The 12691-nt window shown below is 40.4% G+C and overlaps 1 protein-coding gene across 18 annotated transcripts in view; it reads left to right on the top strand.

The window, feature by feature from the left end:
- RIMBP2 (RIMS binding protein 2) overlaps positions 1-12691 on the top strand; it is a 547982-nt gene that overhangs the window by 195661 nt on the left and 339630 nt on the right. For 17 of the 18 annotated variants that reach the window (XM_063454352.1, XM_063454358.1, XM_063454350.1 and 14 more), the window contains exons 4-5: positions 1046-1225; positions 9486-9620. In XM_063454352.1, coding sequence (XP_063310422.1) covers positions 1046-1225; positions 9486-9620 — 315 coding nt within the window. The remainder of the gene's footprint in view (positions 1-1045; positions 1226-9485; positions 9621-12691) is intronic. The other variant, XM_063454348.1, reaches the window with a different exon arrangement.

Genomic DNA, 12691 nt, shown 5'->3' with positions numbered 1-12691 from the left:
TGCCGCCTTATGGACGCGCCGGCCCTGCATAGCAGTTTCTCTGAAACTGCTATGTTTATTAAAAAAACGGGTTAATCCTAGAGGGACCTGGCACCCAGACCACTTCATTAAGCTGAAGTGGTCTGGGTGCCTAGAGTGGTCCTTTAACATGTTTCTGATCTCCTCATTACCCGACAGTGGTCCCTCCCCAGTTGGTTTTATCTGCTGACTCTTATCTTAATAACATATATTTCTACATGTGTTCAGATCATTTTATTTGTAACAGCACAAACATTGGATGAACTTGACCTTAAACGTTCAGGGGTTTATATTAGCAAAATCGTTAGGCTTTAAGGAAGTGCTAGCCATCACACAATATACATCAAGCTTCCTACAATATGTGTCCAAGTTCTTTCAAAAACATTATTGATTAATGAGATCAGATTAGGTTTGGCTAATTGTACGAAAAAACAACGTAATTAGGCACTTTATCCCAAGTCTTAACACTAATATGGGCTTCATAAGGGAAGGGGGGGAATATGTTTCCTTTTGGATGTAATATGTCTACTCTACTCATGGAAATATGACCCAGACTGTAAGATTCTGAATGTTAGCTTGGTTGAAGTCATCCATAGTTAAGGGAATATTCATTAATTGTCAGAGCTTGATTTGTGTCTCAAGGGCCTATACATGCAGAATTTGCAGTTGATCAACAAGAAAAAAAAATCCCAATCTCTGTTGCTTGCTCCATTATTTGGAGGGCACACAAGATAATCAGAAAGTACATCTCTCTCTTCCTCTGCTAATAAAAAAAAATGTAGTTACCTTACAAATACATCTATAAAAAACAAAACATACAAATTTGTAGTCCGGAGATGCGCACCTTATATAATTCACATATAGGCAGCTTAATACTGCCAAATTTGAATTTGACCTGCATTGCAAAATACATAGTTACCAAGGTACTTTTCTCAAACAAAAATCAATACACAGCATATTTTACATCTGTGATTTAGATTTTGGGTATTTAGCTATGACACAACCCCTGTTGTCTTTTGTTTTTTAGCAGAAAAAATCATTGTCCACAACAGCAGCCAAGAAACCACCAATAAAGCAGACAATGCGCTCTGTGAATGGAGGTCCGGGGCACCCACAATGTCCTAGTAAGGACTCGGAAAGAGAAGTTGAAATCCGCCTTCTACAGGCAGAGTGTGACGAGCTGAGAACCAGACTGGGGGGTTTAAAGGTAAATGTGCCACTTGTAGTTTTAGTATCTGTTAGTCTGCTGATATATGACCTTCAGGGTGGTTTGGACTAATGTAAGGGCTTTATCTCCTCTAAAACCCTCTAATATTATTATTATTGGTTATAAGTTGTACTTGTCAGTATCCATGGCAATAATACTGTTCTGATAATGTTTTAGGGTTTAAGATGGCATGGAAAGACATTATTATCAATGCTGATGGGGGCATTGTATATGGATATTAGTGTTGCCACTGCATTATGCGAGTGAACTATGTGGCACTTTTCACTGGATTTCTACTTTACATTTTGCGTTCGTGCCTCTCATGATTTATTCTATGTATCTTAAGTAATTTTATAGGTTACTTTTAATTTAGAAGAAACAGTCTTGTTAACTTTTAAAAGGTTAAAAATTAACAGGTTGTTTTTCCTAGATATAAGTTCACTATAACCCAACATGTAGAACCATGATAAATATATGTTATGGGATAAAAGCGTATTACCAGGTCTTAGTGTGGACCGCATAGGGATGCGTTTCATGCACCCGCGCAGAATGGGTGCTGTGATAAATTGCTCAAGACTCAAAACATAAATCATTGTCGCCAACTATATTGTCTGTTCTTGTTCCAAACTGACCTTCCAAATGGAAACTGTAAGGAAACTGTCTGTTTGGTGATGTCTTTAAAAGATAATTAATGGAGATTTAGGAGCCTCTCTCTAGAAATGTACCAGTGTGTGTCAATGGATTCTGCTTGCTTGTGAGTCTTAAGAAGGTGGAAGGAATCACAATTTGGAAATCTGAAAAAACTATTTGTATTTGGTCACTAGACGTGGAGATTCCCAAACTCTGAGCTGAAATGTAGCAAAATCACGAACCAACCAAAATACGCAACGCCTGGCATGTTCCTATGACGCCAAGAAAAACAAACAAAAAAGAGAAATGATTGCCTATTGGACAGTCAATATATATATTTTTGCAGTTCACTCATATTTTCGTACCTTTTGATTCAGCTCTTTTGGTTTTCTAAAACTTCTTCATTAACAATATTTGGCCAGGTCAAACCACCTTAAAATCAATAAGGCCACCTTAAATCTTTTTCTTTTTGTGGAGCGGGAGCAGGCAGAAGTGATTCGGCCATAACTAATTTTTCTATTGCGCTGCAGAATAAGCTGGCGCTATGTAAATACCAATAATAATAATACTGTGCACAAGTCTATCAGTTACTCATTTGAGGTCCCCAAGCTGTGGTTAAGAACATCATCCAATTACTTTTTGTGTAATCAGAAGGTGTTGACAACTAATCCAGAGACATTAATTTTAAAGTTTTCACAAACTGAAGCTTGTGGAAATAATTTGCCACTATCTCTGAATAAATTGTGGGGAAGGGGGGGGGGGGGGGGAGAGAAATTACAATCCTGAATTGGTAATGGATTTATAATGTTTTTGAACTTTCATATGGATCTGTGTAACAATTTGCAAAGTGATCACAATCTAAAAATGTCACAACCTTCTTCTGCCAGAAATGCCGGTAAATAGTTATTGGCGTAAAACTGGCTTCACTTCAGATGGCATCAATATTTTACAATCTCAAGATCAATACTCTGAGATTGTGAAGTTAACAAAAAGAAAATAGATGTTTTGATCGGACCTGCCTATTAGACCACTTTTTATAGTGCACTGGTGAGTGAGGATAACGGGTAACGTGTCATTAACTTGTTGTGTTGCAAATCCACATAGGTATACATGTATATCTCTTTAGATATGTACAAATTTACATGTTTTTTTTGTGGGAATACTTATTGTATTTTATTTGTCTTAATTAACAATGAATCATTAGTGTAGTGTTGGCAAAATTGATTCCTTATATGATCTACTCAGGGTAGGTAGTTGTGGTATTTGTTCTGTTCATGTGCAAACATGATAATGGTTAAAGTATTTTCTGTAGTTTTTCAGGGTCTCTTTAGTAATTCATTTTCTTGTCAAATATTTCTTTATTGAATATTTGTTTTCAGAATTCTAGCAATAATGATAAAAGAACTATAATAACATAAACATAAGTAATAAAAATAAAACAAAAACACAAACAAACAGGGAGGTCAAAAACCTCAAAAAAATACATTTCCATTTTGCCTCATAACACTGAACATGATCTGATAGAAACAAGGTGTATCATACTATCATATTAACTTAATAAAGCAAAGCATCCAAAGTGCTTACATGTTATTTAAATATATTATACACTGCATACAAAGGTAAAGTATCCTGTAGAGAACATAAAAAACCATTAAGTTATCTATAAGACACATTGTAATTTTAAAGGAAATTTACATATATATTCTCTTCCCAAACATCTCAACGATATCTGAGTGAATCAGTCGTGATCTATGGCAACCCAAGATTCATTATTTTCCAAAACCAAAGTTAGAACTTCTTGAGCTAGGGACTGGGGACTACTGTTATTGCCACAATCAAAACATGGCCTATCATTATCCTATCAATTTTTAGAAAAAAACATCAGAAAACTCTTAAATAAACAAAGTTCTAGTATTGAATTTACAAGGGAGTGATTAATGTCTTTAATGAATTTGTGAACATATTTCCAAAACTTCTGAATTCGTGGACATTGCCATCATTTACAGTTGTGCTCAAAAGTTTGCATACTGTGGCATAAATCGTGAAATGTTGACATTGATTTTGAAAATATGACTGATCATGCAAAAAAAGTCTTATTGAAGAATAGTGATCATATGAAGCCATTTATTATCACATAGTAGTTTGGATCCTTTTTAAATCATAATGATAACAGAAATCACACAAACAGCCCTGATCACCTATGGATGTATGGCATTGTTACAGACACACAAAATATATCCAACACTTTAGTAAAGCAATAATGTGATGGAAAAAAACACACGTATCTTCTTAGATAGTGGTAGCCCTCTCCAGGAATATCCCAGACAATATTCCTTTAATATGGTACAAGACAACGACAAGCGTATGGGAGAAAGTGGCTGTAGATCTACAAATATAACACAAAACAAAATATAGTGTAATACTGTTATGAAAATAATAAAATTCGCAAATATAGTAAGCACTCACGACATGTAGTAGAATAAATCACAGAAGGGTGCCTCCCCCGATGGTATGAGGGGCTATAACCAGGACGCCTCTTCCTGTAGCAAAATGCTGCAAATATGGAGAGCCGGACTAAGGATACAGGTGAAAAAACTGCTTTTATTTATCCAGATTTAAAATAAAGCTAAAAAAAGCCTTAAGAGTAAAAAGGTTGCCTAGGAGTAATCCTACATGTTTCACCCAAAATAGGGCTTCCTCAGGGAAACTCCCAAAATTTGTAGCAACATTATACAAAGAACAATAAAATAAATTAACAAAGTAACAAAATACTATGCAGTATAAAGCCTCCAAAATTTGTAGCAACGTTATATAAAGAACAATAAAATAAATTAACAAAGTAACAAAATACTACGCAGTATAAAGCCTGCTTGTTCTGCACCATTTGTTCTGACACCTTTCTATCATAGCCAGCATTACGTTTTTCAGTAGAAATGTCGCGAACATAAAAGCGGCGAACGCGAATTTCCACAAATGTTCGCGAACGGGCGAACCGGGCGAACCACCATAGACTTCAATAGGCAGGCGAATTTTAAAACCCACAGGTACTCTTTCTGGCCACAATAGTGATGGAAAAGTTGTTTCAAGTTGACTAACACCTGGACTGTGGCATGCCGGAGGGGGATCCATGGCAAAACTCCCATGGAAAATTACATAGTTGATGCAGAGTCTGGTTTTAATCCATAAAGGGCATAAATCACCTAACATTCCTAAATTGTTTGGAATAACGTGCTTTAAAACATCAGGTATGATGTTGTATCGATCAGGTAGTGTAAGGGTTACGCCCGCTTCACAGTGACAGACCAAACTCCCCGTTTAACGCACCGCAAACAACCGCAAACAGTCCATTTGCACAACTGCAAACTCCCCATTTGCACAAGGTTGGATAGCAAGCTAGTCATGTCATTGAAGGTCTCTTCCTCCACCCAGCCACGTACAACACCAAGGGTCCCCGAAAGGTGACAACAAGCCCCCTGGGACGCCTGCTGTGTTTGGTCTTCCACCTCCTCAAAGCCACCTTCCTCCTCTGACTCCTCTTCTTCAGACTCCTCTCTCTGCATTGCCTCTCTCTGCGTTATTATAAGGTGTGTTAAGTAGTACTATTAATATCAGTTTAATCCCTGTTATGTCCCCTATCAGGGGACGTGTATATGGCATCGATTTTAGAAATCGGGAGATGGAAAAAGATGCTTGGTTGGTCCTTCTGCTTCAAATTTGGGGCACTGCGCGTGTAATCTAACGTGCCACCAGATAGGAGTGGTGTGTTAAGTAGTACTATTCTTATCAGTTTAATCCCTGTTACGTCCCTCTCATCAGGCCTTTTTTAGTCGAATGTATCGCCCACTGTCAGTCCCTTCGGGATCCATCCCTCATTCATCTTAATAAAGGTGAGGTAATCTAGACTTTTTTGACCTAGGCAACTCCGCAAAGGAAGCAGCAGCGGGTAGAACATCATCATCATCACACCGTACGTCCATGTGTGTAATGCTGCCTGATTGAGACATATCCCTGTTATCTACATCCTCTGGCAATAATGGTTGCGCATCACTCATTTCTTCCAACTGATGTGTAAATAACTCCTCTGACAGATCAGCTGTGGTGCTAGTGTTGGTGGTGGCGGCAGGCGGGCGAGTGGTAATTTGAGAGGTGCCTGAAGCTAAGCTGGAGGAGGATGGTGCGTCAAGGTTCCGAGCGGAAGCTGTAGAAGATTGGGTGTCCTGTGTTAGCCAGTCAACTATGTCCTCAGAACTTTTCGAGTTCAGGGTACGTGGCCTCTGAACACTGGGCATTATTCTAGGGCCAAAGGAAAGCCTGCCTCTGCCTGTCATTTTTTTTTTTCGATTAGTGGTACTATGCGTGCAAGCTACTGTGACAACAGATATGAGTGGCACTGTGCACTGGCAGAAGTTGGCACAATAGACGCTGTAGGCCTGACACACACGCTTGCAGACAACTAACTGCTATTCAATCTATTACAGTCAAAAAAATTTTTTTTTTTTAAATGTACACTACTGTTACACCAGATGTGAGTTGCACTGGTGTGACACTGTGCCCTGGCCCTGAAACGCACACGTGTGAAGGAAACTGACTGCTATTATATTACAGTCAAAAAAGTTTTTTTTTTTTTTTTTTTAAATGCAAGCTATTGTGTCACTGGGCAAGTGGGCACAGTATACGCTGTGAGCCTGACACACATGCTGGCAGGCAGGCAACTGCAATTAGATTACACAGGGAAAAAAAAAGCAGACTGATGTTCTAACCCTAAAAAGGGCTTTTTGGGGTGCTGTCCTTACAGTAGAGATCAGATAAATCCTTCAGGACTGTAGTGGACACTGAATACACTAGCCTAGCTATCGATTTCCCTATTAAATCAGCAGCAGCTACACTGTCCCTCCTCTCACTAAGAATGCAGCTTCCGGGGGCGGGGCCTAGCTGTCATGGAGGAAAGACGCACTTCGTGTGAGCTCCCTCAATATCTCACTTTAAGCAGCTATCAAAAAGCGAATGTTGCTCCTACCTGACCGACCCGACATGCTTAATAGCGGTCAGCAACTCGACAGAGTCTTACTTACCTCCGCGTGGCAATGTGGCCTGGTGCTCACCGGGCGGGAGAGGCGGACGATCTCCCGATCCTGGGATGCCCAGGAGCAGCTACTTCCCGGCAGGAGCTCCGTTACCCCCCCCCACCCCTCGGACCGGTGGGGGTTATCCCTGAGAGGCTGTCTGGAGCTAATGGACGCACAGAGCACAGCCGCCCAGGCTGACATACTCATCTGCGACTTTCCCAATATGGCGGCAGCCGCGTGTCCTCCTGGTACCAGCAAAGCATGGCAGAATATTGAGTCTAAGCTGGACAGACTCTTTAATCAATTTTGGAAGCAAAGAACAAACAGGAAGCCCCAACAAGCTCCACAACAGCCCCAACAAGCTCCACCACAGCTAAGCGAAGCAGTCCCCATTAAAATCCACCAACGCAAAAGGCGTCAAAGACGGGACCGGAGGCACAAACAGAAATGCAAAGCCTGCCCCACGTCAAGCACTCGCCTCCACCTTAAGCCACCACAATCCCGCACCGGACGTGAAGCACCACCGGGACAGATCCGACCACCCGACAAAACAAGCTTCCACCACCTCAAGCCGCAAACCCAGCACTCAGCCAGACACTTGCCTTTGTTGTTCCAGGTATCAGGGACTCCCAGGGTCTGCACCTGGCGCCCAGAAGGGATCGGATGAGCACAAGCAGTAAACAGCAGCCTGCCAAGCATGTCCCACTATAGCCGATCCTCCACACCATGCCTTTGATCACATGAACTGCTCTCTGCACATTAACTAATCGTAAAGTAGCAAGCGTCTAAACATGTCATTATTTCACCTCCTACTTGTCGTAGTTCCTTACATGCCTTTACCTTAACCGTTCATGTATTATGTTATTCACTAGTCTCATCTCATGGGGCGACTCACACTTGATTTATAACTAGTGGTGGAGCTGCTGATATAAATACACAGTTGATAATGTGCAAGCTACACCCTAAACATGACAGCCATCTTTCACAACAATGTACTGCTATATACTCATACCCTCAGTGCAACTAGCCATGATATACACACGTTAAGCCTAGCATGCTCAAATATAACACACTTCTGTCTAAAAAAAAAAAAAAATGCAGCTTCCGAATGAATCTAAAATGGATGCTGTCCAGGAGGAGGGAGGGTCTGCTGCTGATTGGCTGGAATGTGTCTGCTGACTGTGAGGTACAGGGTCAAAGTTTACTCAATGATGACAAATAGGGGGCGGACCGAACATCGCATATGTTCGCCATCCGTGGCGAACGTAAACAAGCTATGTTCGCCAGGAACTATTCGCCAGCGAACTGTTCAGGACATCTCTATTTTTCAGCAATTTGAGCTACAGAAACTCTGCTGTGTGGTCAGACCAGAAGCTAGCATCACTCCCCACATGCTTCAGTGAGTCTTGGGCACCAATGAACCTGACGCCGGTTCACCAGTTGTCCTTCCTTGCAACATTTTGGGAGGTACTAATCACTGCATACCGGGAACACCCTAGAAGACTTGCCATTTTGGAGATGCTCTGTCCTGGTTATCTAGCCATTACTATTTGGCCCTTGTCAAGGTCACTCAGATCTTTTCGCTTGCCCATTTTTCCTGCTTTCAACACATGAAAATCAAGAACTGACTGTTTACTTGCTGCCTAATACATCCATCCCCTTGACAGTTGCCATTGTAATGATATAATTAATATTATTCACTTCAATTGTCAATTGTTTTAATGTTGCGGCTGATCAGTGTAAGTACTTTTTTTTTTTTAGAGGCCTGACATGCTAATATTGTCACAATAGTAAAAACACATTTTCATTCCTGTGCCTTGGCTAATGAACTTCGAACTAAGTATCTGCGGGTCCCCAGAATCCATGTCATGGCACTTCTCCTAAGATCAAGCAGTGAGTTTAAATGTATACATTTTATGCTTAAATGGTTGTAGTTATGTGTTTACACTTGTGTATGTGTCTGCATATTTGTGCTATATTCTTAATGTATTTTGGAATTGTGCTTTTTCCTAGCCCTGTGCCAAACACTTGGTGCTACCTCTAGATCTGGTTTAGAATTTCTGTTTGTGATGCAGTCAAAGTGAGGTTTAATTATCATTTGAATCAAATTAAAGTCACAATAGACTTTAAGAAGGTTGTTCCATGTTCACCAAAATGTTGCTTCCCCAATTTTGATAGATATGTTAAATTAATAAAGTAAAGTATATAGGCATCTGAGTTTGTTATAATGTAAATGTAAAATAGAATGGTTGGTTGGAACGGAAAATATGGTAAAAGCAGAAATAGTTGTTGTGAGTTTATTAAATGGGTTTCAGCATGATGACATGGGCATGAAGTATGCACAAATATAAGATACCTAAATATCTATCTCTATTTTGAAGGTATCTATCTACTTATGATCCCATGATTGCTCCACCTGAAGAATAGTTCTTGGACACATGGATTATCATATAATTACAAAAACAATGGCATTTTTTTTACTCAAATACAAATTGGACAAATATATTCATACATAATACAAATAAAAGTGAGGGTTATTCTGACTGTTTACTATTTTGTTACAGGAGGGATTAGTGGGTCAGAAGCCAAGCGATGTGGAACACTTGTTGAAACAATCTCAGAAAGAATTGCTTTGGCTTCAGAGACAGTTGTCATTCATCTCCAATGGGGGTTCAGGCTGCCTCCTATCTCCAGACAAGGTACAGATCTGTCAGTTAATTACTTATATATTAAGGGAATTATACTGAACAAAAATCTATGATAGTCTAACAATGCAAATAATGCTAAGAAAACATGTATTTTATGAATTACAATCTTGTGTGAAGTGGTAATGCTTTTTTGGTTTGTATAGTATATTTGTGTACAGTATATGAGTGCTGGCTTATTCATAGGGGCACTCATGGAAGTGCCCACAAGTTCATTTTTGTCAATATAGAATAATAATCTATTGCCAGAAGTGAAAATAATAAATTGGGGGAAAGGCTTAACTTTAATACACCACACAGTACTGGGTTGGTAAAATTTCTCCTCCACTTCTTACCCTACAGCACAAAACGGATTCACTGATAGCAAATATCCGATGTGTAGAGCTGCTTGGCATATGCAGAACTTTGTAAAATGAGTAGAAAAACAATGCCCAGTCTGAGAGCACTTTAGACATGATGTATGAAATCCTCCATTTAATCAATAGCAGTGTCTGAGCTCGACATCCTATGTATAATATATAAAAAATCTTGCAATATCATACTAAACTGTTAAAATGAAAGCATCACAGTATCACAAAAATCAAAAGTATCACAGGGAGCATGTAATGTAAAGATTTTAAATTCAGTGTCGTAATGGTGAGGTGTTTGTTAATGTTTTTGTGCTCATTCATGTGTATATCAAATCCAGGGTTTGTCACAATCTCTAAATGTTTTCAGCTCATTCTTATTTTGCACAAGTGTATTGTTATTATCAAATGTATTTCTGGATGTCATATGTTCACTAACAGACATACACACACACACATATTAACACTCTCACATTTTTTTTTTCAAATTCAATCCACCTCTGAGGAGGTGCTGATTGGCCAAAACGGTGCTTGGCCCCGTCCCCTTGCCGATTTTAGCCAATTCAATGCTATTGGCTAAAAATCGGCAAATTCTGATGTCACTCAGGGGGCGGTGCCAGAGCCAGCAGATCCACGCGGCGCTGAAAATAAGGTGAGTTTTATTAGCTTTTAATGGGGGCTAAGGCGGGGCAAGCCAACTAAATGGTGGGTTAAACACTATAGGGTCAGGAATAAGTTTGTGTTCCTGACCCTATAGTGTTCCTTTAAGTATCCCTCCATGATACCAAACGTGCCAGGTAAGAGGTTTGACAGTACTGAAGAAGACTCAATCGGGAGCCAAAACGCATTTGCCTGCTTCTACTGGGGAGTTTCTTTAAGGACATTTCTGGTGATTTTTCAGGCTATTATACACTGCTTTTATGTAAATTTTCAAGTCCTGAAGTTTCCTTATACATTTATATTTTTAATTTTATTCTGTTATTTTCTTGAGTGTTTTATATTGTTTGGAGTAATAACGTATATATTTCTTGGACCTTTATGGTATACGGTGTCTCTGTCCTGGAAGATCATTGCTAGCCTGTATAGGCACCTTTGAAGCTATTGATATAGAGCTAGGGCCGTCTTTTAATATTGATTGGATCCTGGGCAAAGTATTTGCTTGGGCCCCCTGGACACTGTACACCCTCCCCAGGTGTGCAATCACGTTATCACCCTTAACACAGTGTAACCTAAAGTAGAGAGGTGCAAAAATATTTTTTGGGCCTCCCTATTGCAAGGATGTTTAAAAGGTAGATCCCCATCTGTCGTGCAACTCCAGCAATGCCTTGACAGCTGGGGTTCTACCATTTACCCATGTTTGTATTTAACACCAATCAGTTTTTGTGTGTTGCAATGTAAACAGGTATTTGTATGGAATATGTTTGTATGTGGTGTTGGTGTTTGAATGTAAGCATGCATTTATGTGTAGTGGTGGTTTTTGAATGCAGGGGTGTGTATACATATAATGTTGGTGTTTAACACAGACGTGTATTTGTATGTAGTGCTGAAGCTTGAATGCAGGGGTGTATTTGTGTGTAGTGTTAGCGTGTGAATGTTGAGATGTATGCACATATACACACACAAACATACACGCACTGACACATAGACAACCTGACACACATTTAGATACACAGACACACATACTAATAACATACAGATACACAGAAACACACAAAGACAGCATACAGATACACACTGACACCCATACAGACACACCGGTACACATCCTGACATACACAATACAAACACTGACACACATGCAGTTACACAGCACACATATACACACCTGACACACTTGCAGATACACAGATACACACACGGACTTCATATAGATACACACAGATATACAGACATGGAGAGACAAACTGACACACAAACATACACTGATAGACATACTTACACAGACATATAAACTGACAGACATACTGACACATACACTGACAGACATACTGGCACACACTGACAGACATACTGACACATAAACTAACAGACATACTGACAAGCATACTGGCACACACACTGACAGACATACTGACACACTCACTGACAGACATACTGACACACTCACTGACAGACATACTGACACACTCACTGACAGGCATACTGACACACTCACTGACAGACATACTGACACACTCACTGACAGACATACTGACACACTCACTGACATACATACTGACACACTCACTGACATACATACTGACACACTCACTGACAGACATACTGACACACTCACTGACAGACATACTGACAGACATACTGACAGACATACTGACAGACATACTGACAGACATACTGACAGACATACTGACACGTACACTGACAGACATACTGACACACACACACAAAATTTACACTATTAAAACCACCCTCCAGTTTCCTACCTTGGAGGGTGGCTGAAGCTGTTGGGAGTTGAGGTCTGGCTAGCTCGGCCCAGATCCCTTCTGCTCTGCCTCTTCCTCCTCCCGCGCGCTCCTCTCTTTATGGGAGGAAGTGATGCACGGCCTTCACTTCCTCCCAACCGGCTGCCGAAAAGCAAGAGTGCCCGGTCACGCTCTTAGAGCGCCTGAGCCCAAGACACGGCCCCTGCTGACAGAAGCCCACCGTGTGGCCCTTAGTGCATGGGCCACCAGGTGGGCCTCCTTAGTGTGCGGCTGCACCGGCGGGTGGGAGAAATGC

The sequence above is a fragment of the Pelobates fuscus genome, chromosome 5 (assembly GCF_036172605.1).
Source record: "Pelobates fuscus isolate aPelFus1 chromosome 5, aPelFus1.pri, whole genome shotgun sequence".
Lineage (NCBI taxonomy): Eukaryota > Metazoa > Chordata > Amphibia > Anura > Pelobatidae > Pelobates > Pelobates fuscus.
The sequence above is the reverse complement of the archived record's forward strand: the minus strand, read 5'-3'. Positions and strand labels throughout refer to the sequence as shown.